General features: G+C 39.4%; 1 protein-coding gene and 1 pseudogene across 3 annotated transcripts in view; one reads left to right on the forward strand and one right to left on the reverse strand.

Moving 5' to 3' along the window:
• PRKDC (protein kinase, DNA-activated, catalytic subunit) overlaps nucleotides 1–19,631 on the reverse strand; it is a 209,319-nt gene that overhangs the window by 84,264 nt on the left and 105,424 nt on the right. For all 3 annotated transcript variants that reach the window (XM_059672694.1, XM_059672695.1, XM_059672697.1), the window contains 9 exons: nucleotides 19,473–19,545; nucleotides 18,289–18,437; nucleotides 12,927–13,064; nucleotides 12,319–12,438; nucleotides 7,260–7,403; nucleotides 5,647–5,798; nucleotides 5,032–5,163; nucleotides 2,888–2,999; nucleotides 80–204 (listed from right to left, as the gene is read on the reverse strand). In XM_059672694.1, coding sequence (XP_059528677.1) covers nucleotides 80–204; nucleotides 2,888–2,999; nucleotides 5,032–5,163; nucleotides 5,647–5,798; nucleotides 7,260–7,403; nucleotides 12,319–12,438; nucleotides 12,927–13,064; nucleotides 18,289–18,437; nucleotides 19,473–19,545 — 1,145 coding nt within the window. The remainder of the gene's footprint in view (nucleotides 1–79; nucleotides 205–2,887; nucleotides 3,000–5,031; nucleotides 5,164–5,646; nucleotides 5,799–7,259; nucleotides 7,404–12,318; nucleotides 12,439–12,926; nucleotides 13,065–18,288; nucleotides 18,438–19,472; nucleotides 19,546–19,631) is intronic.
• On the forward strand, nucleotides 7,757–9,708 carry LOC132220072 (protein kintoun-like; annotated as a pseudogene).

The following is a 19,631-nucleotide window of genomic DNA, read 5'->3' on the forward strand; positions in this document are numbered from 1 at the left end:
ACCAGTGGACATGGCCAGTGAGTGGCAGGGCAGTCTCAGCCATCCCCGCCATAGGACATTCACCACTTCAGCATCTTACCTATCGGCCAGTGGAGGGAAGTTTTTCACAGCTTTGTTCAAGCACACGATAAATTTGTCCTCCATTGTATTCTGATGCTGTTTCAGCTGTTTTACAATCAGTTCACACACAGGCTCCTCCAGTATCTGAAAAATCAAGTCTCATTTCCAATACACACAAATGGAAACTTACGCTAGATTTCTGAAAATAGGTTTATCTTGAATAGTTGAGAGTCGGCGCTATCATCTCCAGTGTTCACCAGGTGAAGCCAGGAGCACTTGTGGGCTTACACTGACCACTGAGTACCAGCAGAGGCTCTGGAGCCGTGAGTTTGGGTGAGCCAGGCTGTGTCCCCGCACTTGTGCTGCAAGCACTGGCAGGGTCAGCTCATGTCATATGTCAGATCAATAAAAAAGATTAGTGCTGCCCTAGCCAGTTTAGCTCACTGGATAGAGTGTTGGCCTGTGGACTGAAGGGTCTCGGGTTTGATTCCAGTCAAGGCACATGCACAGGTTGCAGGCTCAATCCCTAGCAGGGGGCATGCAGGAGGCAGCCGATCAATAATTCTCTGTCATCATTGATATTTCTATCTCTCTCTCCCTCCCCCTTCCTCTCTGAAATCATTAAAAATAAATTAAACAAATAAAAAAGAAAAAGTCAAAAAAAAGAAAAGAGAACTGGGCAAGGTAATTGAAAAGACTTTAAAAAAAGATTAGTGCTTCTTCTGACAATGAAACACTGCCAACAAGTCATTTAAGAAGCAGAAGTAAAATTCTTGATTAAATAAGTTTAAGACACATTTTATGGTGTCAGTGTTCATGTTTCTGGTTGAATATTGACACAAACCACAATTTTTAAGCAACTCTGTCTCAACTATCACTGTCTATCTCCCTAAACCTTGCTTTCTCATGATCACTACGACCTGCTATGATGGATTCGTCTGTGAATTATCTGTCTCCCCTCACCACATGCCAGCTCCCTGAGGGGGGACTTGCCCTGTCCTGTTCCCGGCTGCATAAAAGAGCCTGGAGCCAACCAGTAAGTACCTAATATACCGAGGTGGGCAAAAGTAGGTTTTCAGTTCTGAGTATGCGAAACTCAGTTTATTCTTGTATTTTTATTTATTAATTTTTTTATTATTTATTTGTATTACAACTGTAAACCTACTTTTGCCCATTCCTATATATAAGTGACCAACATGTAAGTGCCGAAGTTATAAAAACAATGTGAACCTAACAATATGGGTAAAACAGTAGAAGACAAGATTGGAGTCTACATCTCAGGTGCCAAGAGTAGCTTAGTGGTTAGAATATGAGTCACTCTTACTTTTTTTTCTTTTCTTACTTCTTTATGTTACACTAGTTCCCAAATTTCTACACAAAAAAGCAATGTCATTTTATATTTAGGGAAAAAAACTATGTAAAACAAATGTATTTCTCATTCCTATTATGTTGAAATATAAGTCAAGAGATTGAACCTGGGATCTGCTATCATTTGCTCCATCCGAGGTAAATATTAAGCATTTTGTATAAACTGCTACCAAACATTTAGGGACATTAGAATCATGTCTTAATGTTATTCTGAATTTTTAAAATTGTTTCTTTTACTAAAATAGCTGGATATCCTTAAATAAATAAGTTTGATCTTCCCAAAGGGGTCTATTTCCTTTTAGATTAATGTTATTTTATTTTAAATCCAAGTGAATGCCTAATCGGTAAATGGGCAGGGGCCCAATCTGCTATTTGGGGATACCCTGGGTATCTTGAGGACCTCCTGGCTTTCCCAGAGGTTCTTCTCATCCTGATTGACAAAGCATGTAGCCCAGACTCCACTTGACCTTTTCTTTCAGGAGAGGGGATGGACTAGAGACACAAATTTGGGAATCATGAACATAGAGGCAGTTTTTAAAGCCATGAGGCTGTATAATCAGCAGGGAACAGTAAAACAGAAGAAGACCAAAATCAGGGCTGGGGAGGTGGCCCAGGAAACACGCAGCTAAAAAAGGGAGAAGAAGCTGCCAAGGAAGTAGCGAGACAGCCAAGAGTGTCCCAGGACCAGTGACAGAGGGGAATCAAGGAGGACCAACTGTGCTGCCGGGGACAGGCTGACACAGAGCGGCCTGGGACGAGCATCTTACCACAGTGAGTGGCACTGCTTTCGGAGGCTCCGAGAACATGCAGCACCTCACGCTATTGGCATGTAGGAGGAGAGCAATGTAGCAGTAAGCATCGCCCCGCTACACTATTTTCAAGTAAGTTATAGCATGTAATTTTCATGCAGTTATACCTATATGTCTTTAATAATTATATTTATTGAAAATTATAGTACTCGGAATGTGTGTTATGCTTAAAAATGCAACAAGGCTCTTCTTACAATACAGTCAAGTGGGCAGGACGTAAGACCGGGAAAGGCTCCCGAGGAAGTGCTTTCTCCTGTGCAACGGCTGTATGATGTCAAAAAATGTAGGCGAGGATTTTAATAGCTTAATAGCCTAACGTTAGCAGGTATCTACCTGGATAATCTTCTCCAAGAGGATATCCTGAGACCAAGGTCGAGGAATGAAAGCTGGTTAAATACTCATATCCTGACTTTTATAATAAAGAGTAAGTTGCCAATCTTTAAATATTTAAAAAATTTCCAAGTGTTTAAAAAAAAAAATCACATGTCCTCTTAAAAAAAAACTGAGTTTTTTTAAGTAGGAAAGAGTAAAATATTAACAAATGCAGAATGCCCACTTTGGTTTCTTACAGTACAGAGGATATAAGTATCAAGTGTCATGACAAATAAAAATTGAAAAAGCATTTATTTAAAATTGCATAACACACTCACATTTTCTCTCTCAGTAATATATTGAAGAACAAGTCCCAGAACTTCTGCTGCTGCTGCATACACCTCTTTATATTTTACAAAGGACATATTATTGACCAAAGCTTGAAAGTATCTGTAGCAAATATACAAGATAAATATACATAAATAATCCATTCTGATGATATAAAATCATAATGATTTTACTCTTTGTACCATATTAATAGCACAAATTGAGAAACTATGAAGCCTACAACATGATCCAAGTTATTGATGTGAAGACATATATGAAGATGTCTTTTTTTAAAAAATATATTTTATTGACTTTTTTACAGAGAGGAAGGGAGAGGGATAGAGAGTTAGAAACATCGATGAGAGAGAAACATCGATCAGCTGCCTCCTGCACACTCCCTACTGGGGATGTGCCCGCAACCAAGGTACATGCCCTTGACCGGAATCGAACCTGGGATCCTTGAGTCCACAGGCTGACGCTCTATCCACTGAGCCAAACCGGTTAGGGCATGAAGATGTCTTTGAGGCTCTGACATCATCACATCAGGGAGGCACATTAAAGTTGGTTCAATTACACTGAACCTGCTATAGTCAAAGTCAAACAATGCTGGAGAGGGGAGCTGACTCCAGCTGAAAAGGAGAGGCGGAATGAGGGCCCTGCAGGTTCCCAGGCACTGCTTCACTCCTTTAGCTCAACTGCGGAACCCAGTGGCTGAGAAATAGAAACTTCCAGGCAGACAATGACCTCCGGGCACCCTCAGGGAGGCACTGTCTACAGCCTGAATTGCTTGGCTGGGCTTCCGAGACTAAGAAGCCTGTAGGATCTGAGGGACTTGAACAAGCATCAATAAATGTGCTGGCTTCTTGGGGAACCCCTCCCCAAAAAAACCCATAATGCTGGACACTATAAAACTATAGCGAAAAAGAAGCTATTATTTAAGATTGTGATTTACTGACATCCTGTTAAAACCATCTACTATAACAGAGAAGGTCAATAAAATAATGAGAAAAAGAGTGAGTTTGAATACAGTCCCCCAGACTTCACGGGCAAAGGGGCTTTTCATTTTCAGCCCAACATTGGCTCTGTAAAGTTGTCACTGGAGAAAACCAAAGCTCAAAAAAAACCCAACACGACAACACTAACTTGTCTAAAAGTAAGCTATTTCCTGTTAAATCTGTGTTGAGCAACATATTTGTAGAGGACCAACTAGACAGAGTGAGACACTTCCAAAGAAATGACAAAAGCAGGAAAGGCAGCTCAGCTGGTGTGGTTCAGTAGTTGAACCAAGAGGTCACTGGTTCGATTCCCTGTCAGGGCACATATTCTCTTTGAAAAAACTGAGTTTTTTTAAGTAGGAAAGAGTAAAATATTAACAAATGCAGAATGCCCACTTTGGTTTCTTACAATACAGAGGATATAAGTATCAAGTGTCATGACAAATCAAATTGAAAAAGCATTTATGTTTTTCAACATAAACAGGCTGCAGGCTCAATCCCGGGTAAGGGGTGTGCAGGAGGCATTGGATCATTGTTTCTCTCTCATCAATGTTTCTATCTCTCTAGCCCTCTCCCCTCCTCTCTCTAAAATCAATAAAGACATATTTAAAAAAAAAAAAAAAGAGCATGGAAGGGACATGCTGAAATCTATAATGTAATCATGATTTGAGCACTGACTTTAAGCCCCTCCACTGCATATGTTGGGCAATGCCCACCCCCACCATGAAGGGTCCCGATGGGAGGGGAGCAGTGTGGCTGCAACTCTGCCAAAAGGCACAGAGACGGGGCAGGCAGCACGAGGTCAGCGGTACCCTTCATGGTCATCCTCTTATTTTTAATGGTTCACAGAGCTCATGTAGCTCTCAAGGGTAAATGCTAAAAATGTCACTTTAGAAAATAAGAGAAAAAAAACTTAATACCTCTTATTTGACAGAATGTACATGAAAATTACATGAATTTTAAAAAACTTACCTTCCTCATTTATTCCATTAACACATTCTTCTCTCAAGTGGCCTCTAAAGGCAACTATTTAAATTAAGGGAGAAATATTTAACATGCGTTCTAGCCCTTAAACTTATCAAAATTAAACCAGTCTATTTCCAACTCAGGAATACTTTAACCTAAAAAAAAAAAAATGAAAGCAAAACTATGATACTTACTTTATACTCTCTATGCCACATTTTGGGTCATAGGGAGGGAAGTTATTGGCCATTACAATGCCTAATAATTGAATTCCTACTGAATTGTCTTTAGAATTAGGATCTTTCCTGGAAAACTTTTCGAATATTAACCTGAAACAGAAGTATAAAAGTATAGATTATCATATAAATAAGAAGGAAGACAAGTATAAAATTTTCTAAGGAGAATACTCAAGGTAAGGAATACTCCCCACACCCCCACATCTAACACCCTGCTTGCTAATACCCTCTTTGTTCACATCCAGGTTATTCTAGCTTTGGAACACAGGCAGTTTTATATCGTCCTATAATTGCTTGCCCTTTTGAAAGTGTTAGCTTACCTCAGGCAGCGCTAAAAGGAATCAAAGTCCTAGTCTACCCTGGGCTGTTACAGGGAAGAGCAGAGCGCTCTAGTGTCAACTTTGCAAGTTGTGGTTTTGTGAGTAGCAATATCATATCCTTATCCATGGATTCTAATTCAAATTACAGTTCTCCTTCTATCACTTCAAGTAATTAAATTTCAGTATAATCACTATTTGAAACACCCTACATTTTTTAAATTTCTAAACAACATTGCAAAATCTAGTAAATTAATACCTGTAAGGGATGGATAAACAATCCTTCCAGCATTCAACAAGAGTTTTTATAATTTCAAGGTTGTGACTAAACACGGCTCTTTTTTGATGAAAAACATGCTTCATTAGGAAATCAAGCAATCGATTGGCTAACACTTCATCTTTGGGAACCCCCTGAAATGGTATAAAAATTATATATGAATATGTAGCATCGCTTTCTGAAAAAGCATTTTTTAATCCAAAAATCCATTTATAAAAGAAATGTGGCATTCTACTGGCTCCTAGTTAAAAACCTATGTGTGATTTTTCTGGTCCAACCACAGCGATTACAAAGGCTTTCCCAGATAGGCCTCCAGGGGGAGAGCTGCCAGCCCTGCACCAGGCTTGTAGCACAGCAGGCAGACTACAGTCTCAAAGGGCAGACTGCAGTCTCAAAGGCCCCTGTCTGCTCATGCTCTTTCACGTATGTGCATTCCTGGCCCAGGTGCCTTCACTCCTGGCCTCTACCTCCTGTAACCGCCTCAGCTGGTACCTCCTTCTGGAGGGAGGAAGGGAAACTTGAAGACACTCTGACTCAGCACTCAGCGCTTTCCAACTCCTAGTCCTTCTCCCTCACATTCCTCCCAACTCCAGGGCCCTTCCAAAACCTCAAAAGGGAAATGACCTCCAGATCAGCATTGAGCCACCTGGCCCTTGGCCAATACACTGGCTCCAGGGGGTAAAATGGAACAAGAAAGTCAGGGCTTCCTCTAGTTTTAGCCTTCTGCATATACCATTGCAATGAGGCTTCACTGTAACTTTCAATTTGGCTCCCTGTTGCTTTTATCAGTATTCTGACACCTACATAATTCAGCTCTTTCAAGATTAGCTGAGCTCCTAATAGTTAAATCAATCTTTTCCAATGGTTTAAGTTAAAATAAATACGCACTTAATTTTTTCATGTTAGTAAGCAGATTATAAGTTATTTCATCATATTAAAGATAGGAAATCTAAAATTTAGTTTACTTTGAAATGAGAGGCACATCTAAATACATGTATAAGCTCTATATACATTATTATATTTAATAAGTGTTGTTTCCAGGATATCCTTACATGAAAACTCTTATACATTATTAGTGCCAATGTTTTCAAATGAATGGGCAGAGCTCCAGCACCCACAAGTCTGGTGAATGCCACAGGCTGCAGTATAAAACTGCCATTCATCTCACAGTCACTTGTTGAGCAATCTCAGCCATTATAGGTCACAGTCAACACTCTGGAAGCAGATAGACTGGCAAAGCAAGTGCCAAAAAATTCAGGGACTTTCGTCACAGAAGAAGTCTACTGACATTTATTTCTCATACTTTTAATAAACCAATGATCTAGTTTCCAAACTCCTTGCAGGTAAAAGCAACACACAAAACAAACATCTGATAGCTTAAAAATAAAAGATCAGGGGAATATCAGAAGTAGACAAAAGAAAGAGAATGAAAGCAGGGTGAGGCCATGTAGTGTAGCAGTACAACAATTAATGCTAAAAATGATGACTCTAAGTCATTAAGGGGAGCTTGAATTACTTATTATATGCTCTATTTAAGCTATCAACAGAGAACTGATATATTACTACTAGTACATAAAAGATGTATCCATTCTTACTAGAGGAGTAGCTATTCCTGTCCATGAAAGAACTGTAACCACTATTTCAACCACCATATAGTGTATTCCTTCTCCTCCGTTATTTTCAGAAACAACCAGCTGCAGCAAGGGGCTGAGCCAGTACTTCGCGTAAGGGCGAAAGACCTAAAAGAGAATTTAAAAGCCATATATCAAAGGACTGTTTTCAATAATCAAAATATTAATCCAGAAACATATACTCCATCAGTTAAAATTTTATATTATGACTTGACTTAAATCCAAAACAGATGTAAATTCCAACAATTACCCTGCTTAATAGGTCAGATTCTCTGATGAATTCTCTCATCACCCCCAAAACCACAATTCAATGGAAGTCAATTTGCTATTGATGTCTTCTTTGCTTAAAACCTTTCTGATAAAACTATGCTGAGATAACTCAAAATGAACATATTCTGTATCAACCTTGTCCTATCTGAATAATATTCAGCTCTAGAGAATTATAATTTTATTTTATGCCAATGCAGAGGGTATATGAAAAATGAGACTATGCAAATTAGTTACATGTGTATGGCTACTTTTCCCCCATTTCATCCTATATTATGGAAGACTTCATATACTCAAGACTCAAATCTAAATAAAATGTATCTCTATACTAAATTCTATTTATTTTAGAAATTGTAAGAGAATGCTATTTGGATGCAAAACAACAGAGTAAAGTATGATTCAAGCTATCTATCTTGACCTTTGACACCTTCTTTTTTAAAAAAGTGTTTTCTTGCCATAGCCGGCTTGGCTCAGTGGATAGAGCGTCAGCCTGTGGACTGAAGGGTCCCAGGTTCGATTCTGGCCAAGGGCACATGTCCGGGTTGAGGGCTTGATCCCCAATAGGGGGTGTGGAGGAGGCAGCCAATCAATGATTCTCTCTCATCATTGATGTTTCTATCTCTCTCTCCTTCTCCCTTCCTCTCTGAAATCAATAAAGAAATATATTTTAAAAAACATATATATATATATTTAAAGTGTTTTCTCAAAAATTCCTCACCTACTCTCACAGCTTAAATCTATGCGGTCTCAAGTCTTTTTTATTTATGCACCCCCATATATACAAAAAGTTTGAACACTTTCTATGTATGCCTACTGGTTTATTTGTAAATTATAAATAGAAACTTCTTCACTATATTATTAAAATATAACTAATAGCTAAATTTCAAGGTTGAAATTTTTTAAAATGTAAATACAAGTTCTAATCTTTCTTCCATAAGACAACAGACTGTCTTGAACATCTCCTGAAAACCACTGCCCTGATAATTCCTGAACTTCAGATTCATATGACACTCTTGGAAATCTCCCAGTGATATCTCAGAGGTACCTCATATCCACACATGTGAACAAATTCAGCAGGTTTGCTCGTCAAACCATGCACCCACACCCAGCCTCCCAAGAAATCATTCAAAACACCAGTTCCTTGTTTGCTAGACATCAAGTCAGCACTTACAGGAATGGGAGCTAGAAATCATGTGACCTGAGTGTGATGGGGTTGAACTCAGTCCCCAAAAAGAATGTTGCAGTCCTAATTCCCAGCACCTCTAAGTGTGGCCTTATTTAGAAATAGGATCTTTGAAGATTATCCAATGTCAGTGTCCTTACTGAAAGGGTAAATGGGTACACAGGAGACAGACACAGAGAGGGGACAATTTGAAAACCCACAGAGAACACCATCTACAATACTGAGACATACCGGGGGCCACTGTGTGCTGGGAGAGACCCCTGAGACAATTTGTTTTTCATAACTTTCAGAAAGAACCAACCCAGTAATTGTGAACTGCTTCATGGAAAGGAAGAAAAAGTCAACCAAGGAAGTCATCAACTAAAAAAGAAAATATAGAACATCCTACCACCTCAACAGCTGATTCTGATTCATCTATACCAGTTAAAGTACTAGAAATAGACAGCTGTGGTTCAGCTGAATACTTGCAACAAGTCTCTTGATGTGTCCCAAACGTTATTTGGAAAATCTTAGCGACCTGAGTCAAAAATGGAACCTGAATTTGTAAAAGAAAAAGGTGCTGTTTACTCAAATGAGGAGAAAGATAATTGAAAAGAACCAGTAATAACTGAAGAGGAAGAATTAACAGTTCAGAATATACCTGGTTTTGACAACATAAAAGAAACCAATATACAGATGGTAGTGTGCCGATTATTAAATATTAAAGATCGTGCGACTCAGTGTGCATTCAGTTTTCAGAATTATTTACTGTATGACTTGGATTAAGTCTATATAACTTCAGAATTTAAAGGTTAAGAGCAGAACGGTTTTGGACTTAAATTCTATTTCTGTAAACTACTACCTTAAAACCAAAGATATTCAAGAAAGTATATTTTGGATTTAAAAAAGGTTTTCCATTTACTTTCTAAAAACTATTCAAGAAATTAAAATTTGCAATTTTGATTCTAATGGGGAAACTGGAGATATCTTTTTGCATGTAGAGTTTATACAGCTTCCTTAATTAGGGAGATAAGTTTTGTGATTCCTCTGAGAGATTTCGTCCTGAGAGTTAAACATTTAGTTTTAATATAACCTGTATATACTTACTTCTGTGTTGTTTTGGCTTATTTTGTTTATCATTACACTTTAATAAAGTTTCAAGATACTAAGTTATGTCTGTCACAAAAAGAACTCTCAAGAATCTAACTAGAAATATGAGTTGCGTTTGTAAGGGGGACAAAATCTCAAAACTGTTTAGAAATATCACTAAATAAGATGTATTTATGCTTGAAATAGAGATTCTAAGAGATGAAAGAACTTTACTAAGCAATATTAATAATTCAAATAATTATAATACAAATACACTGAATGAAATTTAGTATTTTTGCTTCAACTCTATTTTACTGTCCTCATCTGTCATAGAAAAATATATATATTTAAAACAGGTTATTTAGTAATGACTTTAAGAAGGCAGCAGGTAAGGAATCTGTGGCTAAGTTATTAATTTTGTGGAATAGTATTTGTATCTGAGGTCAGAAGAAAATCCTAATAGATTTTTTCTCACAAAAATTTTTAGGGCAGCATGAAAGAAAATATAGAAAGGAAAATATCTGTTGACCTAATCTCTGACCCCAAAGACCATGAGCTGATGCATTTGTTCCAAAAACAGCTACCAATTTAAACTTCTGGCCTTAACTTAGACCTGGAAATTACCTAATATCTTTAGTCCTTTGAACCGAGGAGGTCAGATCAAAGCACCAAAAGCTGGTACTCTTTACATTTATAATCCTGATAAAGTCTGGAAGAGACTGGGCTGAGGACAGTATAAATGTAGCTAGATCACAAAACAAGAGAACTATCTGCCCCAACTTAGATGACCAAATGCATTTTTCAATTCTAACATGAATCTTAATTTGAGGCAGTAATTTTGAAAATGTCCACTTAATATACAATTCTCGTAGATTGAAATGACTAACTGTAATAGCTACACAGAAATTAGTCTATAATTTTGGGTTGAATGGAATCATATCCTGTTAAGGGAAACTTCTACATTAAACATGGAGTAAATTTTAAGCCTGTTTCCTATTATTTACTGTATCTGTCCTTTTAAAAAGTATGATTTCAGTTAAAATAAAGCTGGCACTGGAACATGAAATATCTTATTATAAAAAAAGAAAAAAGAATCACCTCTACCAACACTCTGATCGTGAACTCTGGCTTCAGGTTCTGTTATTTAAGCCATCGTTTTGTACCTGTTGTGGCAGCCGCAGGAGCTAGGAATTAAGCACGACCCTGAGGAACAGGCTCTGCGCAGTCTCAGGTCAGCCTTCTCAACCACCTCCCCAGAGCCCCATGGCCCTCACATCTGCAGGGCCGACTAGAAGGACGTTCTGTGGGGCCAAGTGGACCAAGTCAGCCTACTTAGCACCCTTCAGTGGCTCCCTACCACTCAACAAATGAGCAAGGTCCTTGCATGGACCCGAAGGCCTGGCTCAGCTTGCCTGCTGCTCGGACGTGTAACCATGTCACTCATACTGCCCCATGTGCCCCTGGTCTGTGCGTCAGAGCAGGCATGCTTGGCTCTCTCAGGGGCTATCTCTGCTCATACTGCTGCTTCTAAGCAGAATGTAAACTCCCACTGCTACTTTACAACACGTAACTCAAGGGCTCTCTAAAAAATCTAACCTAACTCCACTGGTGGAAGATGCTCCTCCCTAACACAGTGCTACCTGCAGAGTAAATGACAAATTCAGCAACTCTCTAAGAGACTCAGTTGTTTTTCACATAGAGTTAACAGGAATAATTTTACCACCTTCTTCGCTACTACAAACAAAGAAGGCTGGCAGCCATCAGAAAGTTGTCCACACATATACTTATAAAAAGATCACTTCTATCTCAATAGAAGTTAACTTACATGTTTAAAAAGAAAATGATAAAAGAATGATGTTGAGCAAAGAAATAAATATGGTTGGTTAATTTATTCAGAGAACATCTTTCTTTGTTGAGGGATTTTTAAAAATTTCTGTTTTTTAAAATGTTTTTTATTTATTTTTAGAGAGAAAGGAAGGGAAAGGGAGCAATAGAAACATCAATGAGAGAGAAACATACATTGGCAGCCTCCGCGCACCCCCTACTGGGGACTAGGAGTGGAGCCTAGAACTTGGGTATGTGCCCTGATGGGGATTTAAACCAGGGACCTCTTGGTACATGGGTCAATGCTCAATCACTGAGCCACACCAGCTGGGCTGGGCTGGGCTTTTTATTTTTATTATTTTATATGTGTATATATATATATATATATATATATATATATATATATATATATATATATTATTGATTTCATAGAGTAAGGGAGAGGGAGAGAGATAGAAACATCAATGATGAGAGAAAATCAATGATTGGCTGCCTCCTGCACGACCCCACCAGGGATCAACCCCACAACCTGGGCATATGCCCTGACCAGAATCAAACCGCAATCTCCCGGTTCATAGGTTATGCTCAACCACTGAGCCACGCCAGCTGGGCTGTTGTGGGCTTTTTAAAAAAGATGCATATAATTGCAAAGAATATTTAAAGAAATAATAAATTACTTACTTCTTCTGTATTAATAATAAGCTTAGCTAAAAAGAGACGAATATTCAATGATACCAATGGATTTCCTAGTTTGTCATGAAGAAATTTCATCCAAGGAGGAAGATGTGTTGGCACTGAACCCTGAAATGATACATTCAAAATTACCTTCAAAAGTAGACTAAAATAGCTTCATATTTTGATATTATGAGACAACAATGACAAAGTAAAAGATGAACAGCAAAAATCATGTTTATTTGATATGGAATTTGGTTTTAGTCTGTGATATTAAATGTTCTTTTTTTTTTTTTTTTTTTTTTTTTTTTTTACTTTTCACCTGAGGACATGCTTTTACTGATTTTAGAGAGGAAAGGAGGAGAAGGAGGAAGAGAGAGAAACATCGCTGTGAGAGAGAAACTTCAATTGGTTGCCCCTCTTACCCACCCCAACCAGGGATCAAAACCACAACCTGGGTATGCACCCTGACCGGGAATCAAACCCGTAACCTTTCAGTGTACAGGACGAAATCCAACCAACCAAGCCACACTGGCCAGGGCTAACTGTCCATTCTTAATGTGACATCAATGAATATAATTAAGTGAGACAATGTAAGATACTGAAGACAGACAGACCTCTTCTACTTTAGGTAGGATCTGATTTCTCTGCATGTGCTTAATCAGGGCTGTCATGGTTGCCATGCATTCGTGTTGATTGAGTTCATCCATCTCTAACTCCAGGATATCATCTTGGATTGTGGGGTCTTTATGCTCCTACAAAAAAGTAAGAATCTGATTATGTAGAGTACACTGTTAAAATTTCAGTGTATAGGACATTCTGACTTTTGGGGCAATATCATGAAATACACACTTAGGTAACAATGATAATTTGGTAATAATATCAAATACACTTGGTATGTTTTCTTATTAAACAACTAAAAAATAAACAGAACCTCATGTCTTCCTCACATTCTATTTCCCCTCTATGCCTTGTCTATGTGGTCACTCCCTTGAGGTCACATTCAGGTCACAGCATATATTCAGACATATGCTGCTTTGTAGAAACACTAAGATTTTTACAAATCTGTGTGTATTGAAGGCCTCAGAACCCTCACCACCTTGAGAGCAATAGTCTCATGATTAAGTGTCACTTTACGGAGAAAGTGAAGCTATTAAATATTAAAGTATCATTAAGATAATGTTTACCTATTTTTTCTCAATAATCTGAAAAAAGTTTTTCTCTGAAAATCTTTGTAAAGTCCTCAATTTGCCTTAAAATTGTAATCAATAGAACAAAACTTTTAAACCATTCTTTTTTTCTTTTAATCCTCACCCAAGAATGTATTTTTTATTGACTTTAGAGAGAGGAAGGGAAAGAGAGAGAAACATCGATTGGTTGCCTCCCATACATGCACTGAGCAGGAATCAAACCTGAAACGTAGGTATTTGCTCTGACCAGGAATAGAACCAGCAAACTTTTGGTGTATGGGACGATGCTCCTACCAACCAAGGCCCCTAGCTGGGGCTTATGCCATTCTCGATCATAAAATCTCTGAGAAAATACAGCAGTGATAATCATTTTTTACATGTAATGATGAATTGAGGTTTGACATACACATTCAGTAAATTTCATTCATACGTACATACACGTACATGTGCGTGCACGTGTACATACACACACACACACACACACATACACACACACACGGAGGCTAAACAATCTGTCTGGGATGTTTTCCAGCACAGATCACTTCCAGGAAAAAAAGACTTGAGAAATCCTGAGAGGACATTTTTGGACAGCTAAAAGTCAGCTTGGGGCTACCAAGTGCTTACAGAGATTGAGTAGAAAGAGGAATAAAAATGGCCCTATCCCAGCCGTGGGCAAACTACGGCCAGTTTGAAATGAATAAAACTAAAAAAAAAAAAAGACTGTACCCTTTTATGTAATGATGTTTACTTTGAATTTATATTAGTTCACACAAACACTCCATCCATGCTTTTGTTCCGGCCCTCCGGTCCAGTTTAAGAACCCATTGTGGCCCTCGAGTCAAAAAGTTTGCCCACCCCTGCCCTAGACAAATGTAATGCTGTCTGTCCTAGTGGCAGGAACTATTCCAGAATGTCACTTTCCAAGATGGAGAGTATTTGAAAATGTGCTCCCCTGACAACCATTGAGTCCACTGTCTACTTCTTCCCAAAGATAATGGATATTTTCTGTAAATTGAGGTTTTAGAAATGACCGGGAATAGTATTGTATTTCAGTAATAGGAGTAGATAACATTGTAACAGAAAATTTTATACACAACTAGAGGCCCGATGCACGAAATTCGTGCAAGGGGCTTGGCCCTCGCAGCCCCAGCTTCATCTGGAAGGTTGTCCAAAAGGTCGTCCAGAAGGTCGTTTGGCTGTCTGGACTAATTAGCATATTACACTTTTATTATTATAGATTGGAGTTACATGAAACAAGAAAAAAACACTTTTCAGTAAGCCATAAAGTCCATCACAGAAATCTCAATGTCCCTCTTTCCACAGACCTGGTGAAGTGTCAAAGGAGTTAATCATGACATTTGACTGTATTCAGATCTAATCAACAATGATTTTTACTCAGAATGATTGTATCTCAACATGCTGCTCATAAGGACTGGCTAGATCTAAAACTAAAGACTTAGGTCTTGCGATCAGACAGAAGGCATGAGGAGCGAACCCAAGATGCTCTGATGTAAGTGACAATGAAGCCATAATAGAGGAAGGAAGAGGGAAAGGTATAGAGAGAAACATTGACATGAGAGTGAAACATCGACTGGCTGCCTGCTGCATGTGTCCCAACTGGGGATCAAACCCACGACCCAGGCATGTTCCCTAACCAGGAATCAAGCCAATGACGTTTCAGTGCATGGGATGCCCAACTGAGCCACACTGGCCAGAGCAAAGTCACACTTTATTTATTGCCCACCCACAGATGTATGGCATTATCTTGGTGAAAGAACTAATAAATGGCTTCCCCTTTGAAGTATTCATTAAAAAAAAAGAGAAACCAACCCTAGGGTGCAACATAAAACACAAACTCAACTTTAAAAACACATCACTGCTCCCTCCCTCCTTCTCAGGTGAAAAACCACAGGCAGATCAGAGTGGGGCAAAAGTTGCTGGCAATATCTAGGGAGACAGGGGAGGAGGAAAGTGGGGTACCCACCTTGTAGTTCAAGGCCCACTCCAGGTATGCATCAGTGTATGGAAGAGGGCTTAGGGGTCAAGGGGAAGAGGGAGTGAGGTAGTGCATGTCAGAGAAACTGGAATGGACAAAATTTGAAGGAACCCTGGATGAGAACCAGGTGGGAGCATATGATATGCATGTGTGTGCCTGTTACATGCACAGGTGTGTGACATGGTTCCTATCTCTGCCCATGAGAAGACTTGAAAGCAGCTTTCTGCTGTTCTCCACCCACAGGAACCAGGCTCCCTAGAGAGACAGCCCACTCCAAGGCTGAGGCAGGGGAAGAATTAGACCACCTGTGAACATTTCCTATGCCAGCAAGTAAGGAAGTGACCAAAGAATGACAAAGAAGCCAGCAGGAGGTACTCCCATTGGCCAACCTTGGGACAATTCGGAATCAAGGTAAATTATAACCCACTGAACAAGGTAAGAATGCAGATCATGCTGATAAAAATTAAAACAAAATAAATGGGGAGAAGAGAAAGCTCTTCACTGTGGTAGAAGGCCAACTAATAAATATGGAATAAGAAATAACCATTTTGTAACAAGCATAGCAATAACTGATTCAGGGAAGATACATCAATGACTGCTAAAAACTAGTGGGTGAAACGTAGGATTAGAGAATGATAGCCACCCCCTCCCCCAAACGAGAACACAGCAATGCTCTGTCATATCCCTGCCAAAGTTCCTAGTCTGCTTGTGAGGAAGAGTTGGACAAACACTAAGTTAGGGGCACTGTACTACAGGGGAGCTACCGGCTGGTCCTGGTCTGGATCCTTCTGCTACAAGGATGTACGAGACACAAGGCAGATCCTGAGGGGTGTCTCTGTGTTGCAACTCTTACCTATGCTAGAAATGGTTTCAAACTCAAAAGCAGCATGCCACTTTACAAAGTAAAGGATAATAAGAAAGATGGACAAAGGGCACACACAGGTGATGTACTGCCTGCCTGCAATATCCAAACAGATCATTTTCAGGAAGGTTAGCACAGTCATAAAGGAATGTTGAAGAATAAGTTCCGATTGGGATGTAGACAGGAATGTCATAGATCAAGGGTGGGGAACCTTTTTTCCTACCAAGGGCCATTTGGATATTTATAACATCATTCTCGGGCCATGCTGGGGTCCAACCCCAGCAGGTCCAGGGGTTCCCAAAGGTTTGGACGGAGTCGGCGAAGAAGGAATGACAAGGAGACAGCGTTCAGTTGATCAGCAGCCTAGCCAGGATCTCCAGCCAAGTTCTGGTCTCGATCTCCAGAGAGGTTCTGCTGGTTCTCCAGCCATGTTCTGTGTCCATGTTGTCTTGCTAGGTTCTCCAGCCAGGTTCAGTCACCAGGTTCTAGTCAGGCTCTCCTGCCAATCTCCGCAGTCAGGTTCAGTCCAGGATCCCCTGCCATGCTCTCTTGCCAGGCTCCGCCTCCAGGCTCCGAGGCCAGTCCCTGTCCAGGATCCTCCGGCAGCATGCTCTCGCCAGCGAAGTTCTTCTGTCTCTAGAGAACTTTCTGTGTAGGTTCTGTGCCTAGGCTCTGTCTCTCTTGGTCCTGTCTTCCAAGCCCTGTGTCTTGCTGTCTTGTTACATCTGTATTTATACCAGTTCATTTTAATCCTGTCAATCTCTATTACAAAGGTTAGGGCATTTCTTATCTCCATTCCAGGGAGTAAAGATTATGTAGCTTAAGCATGATTCTTTGTAGTTAAATTGATTAACTACCCGCCTGGCACTTAGTTAAAAGGTTTTATTCCCTCCCTAACTTCAGGGGAAAATCCCTACCTGGGGAAACAACCTTTCTCGGAGAGGTGACCTTGGTTAAAACACAGCGCCAAGAAGGTGAGCAAACATATTAAGAACAGTATGCCATATATGCCAGGTCCCTTGAAACAGCAAGGATGGACCGGCTCCCGGCAGGGCCATACAAAATTATCAACTTAAAAAGTTAGCCTGCTGTGTTTGGTCAAACATTTAATTAACTCACCCCTTCACTGGCCTTGTACGACCTGCGGGCCATAGATGATAAAATAAAACTTTGGAACATACACAGACTCTGAAAGTCTGGTAAAGAAAATTAATAGGTGAGAGTACAGAGAGAGAAAGAAACAGGTGAGGGGCAGAGGAGGGGAAATAAACACATGGTATGTCTTCTCTTTGAATGAATGGAAAAGAGTGAGATTAATCCAAGCTAAGAAAAACAAAACAAAAACAACACCACCTTGAGGTGTAGGAAATACTCAGTAAATGAGGGTGTGAAGGAAACTATTATAAGTTGCTGGGACCAACACAGGGAAAAAACTGAATTCTACCTCTAAAAAATAATAATCAAAATCATTCCATATTCTATGCCCTTGTCACCAAGAATTTACTCTTTAAGAATTAAGCTACCATTTGTGAGTATCAGTGCATTCAGTTATCTCTGTTTGGTAACATTAAACATTGGAAGAGCTTCTTCGATCTCTCCAGAGAGAGATGGCAACAGTCTTATCAGTATGAACATTTGAGTCTCGATGGCAGCTATCTTTCTCGCTGGAAATCCTTAAATGCGGTTCTCACTTAAAGCATTAACCTCAGAGGCTGGCTAAGGTGAGTCAGCCTGGGAGAGAGCCTTCCTTGCTGTGGTGATGGAATCAAATTGCTGTGTCTGCAGGAAGACAGGCTGGGCTTAGAAAATTCTCCAAACTAATACTATTCTCTGAAGCCTACTGATGGGAGAGCGGCTTCCTACGGTAACAACAAAGCCTCTCTTCCTTTACAAATGCTAACAATATTCTTTAACATATAAAATGTGATCACCTGTCTTCGAAGATGACCAATGGTAGACTTAGGGTCTTGGGAACTGTACGAGTAGCTCTGAACTCCAGTTGAGAAGTCAAATTGACTCATTTCCTCACTCAGACTACTGTCTGCCAAATATGACAAGGAAGATATGTAATGAGGACCACCTGAAATATAAGTAAAAAGAAAATATATTATTCAAGTATTATAAGAAATGCATCTTTTGAAGCTCAGTTAATACTAAGGGATACCGTCAACTAAGGCTTTCATCACCCCTATGCTTCTCAACTCATTATCCAGATTAACAAAGCAAAAAGGAAATGGGGCAAAGATCCCTTTTGCTTTTCTCATTATTGACTAGTTATCTTCTGTTATGGACAAAGAAATTAAGTTAAACCATATCCAATTTTTAGCTATATTAAGATTATTTGCATTTAAAATTTTAACGATGTACATTTTGCCCATGAAAGGTAGTATAAATGTGGGAAAAGATGCTAGTGAAAAATAACTAATCCTAAATATTAAATATGTAAGGCATTTGGGAAACTGATCCAAATTTTATCCTCAAGTCAAGAAAGCAAAGCTATGCAGGAAAATTAAGCAGAAAATTGAAACAACGTGTATGTGGAGAGAGAGAGGGTTCATCTTATACAGGGAGGCCAGGGAGAACTTCCTTCAGGAGTTGGCATTAAACCAAAGGTCATAATCCAGGCAGGTATCTGGGGCTGAGGGACATACATGCAAATGCCCGGAGGCAGAAGTGAGCCCAGTGCCCACAGGCACAGGCAGGGCCAGGCTGCTGGAGAGGAATGAGCAGAAAGCAGAGTGGCAGGGAAGTCAGGGCCTCAGACAGCTCTGTCCTGAGGGCGGTGGGAGCGAACGTGAGGTGTAGCAGGATGGAACTTGTATTTTACACAGAGATTTCTAAATATATCTAAATAATATAATCCATATTCAAACTAGTAAATATCAAGCCAATCTTGCACTAAAGTGTACCATACCTGAGCCTCTTGAGGCCACTGAGAGATCTTCTATGCAGTTAAAGTTTAGTTTAATTGCATTTATTTCAAGATAGAATTCCACTCACCACTTAAAATTTTTTCAAACTGAATTTCAATGTTTTGGGGAATGTAAGGTATTTTTCTATTATGTAACAAATATCAACCATTAGAATCTTTCTCCTTATTTTGAAAACATCCTACCTGAATCCCCATTTGCTGCTTCCCTGGCTTCTTTCCTAATTTCGATGTACTTTTTCTTTCTTTCCATAGGAACCTATTAGACAAATCAAATACACAATTAAAGACTTTTTAGAAACATGGCCACCTATTTTCTATGTTAGTAGCAATCTAGCAAAAAAG

The sequence above is a fragment of the Myotis daubentonii genome, chromosome 17, assembly GCF_963259705.1.
Source record: "Myotis daubentonii chromosome 17, mMyoDau2.1, whole genome shotgun sequence".
Taxonomy (NCBI): domain Eukaryota; kingdom Metazoa; phylum Chordata; class Mammalia; order Chiroptera; family Vespertilionidae; genus Myotis; species Myotis daubentonii.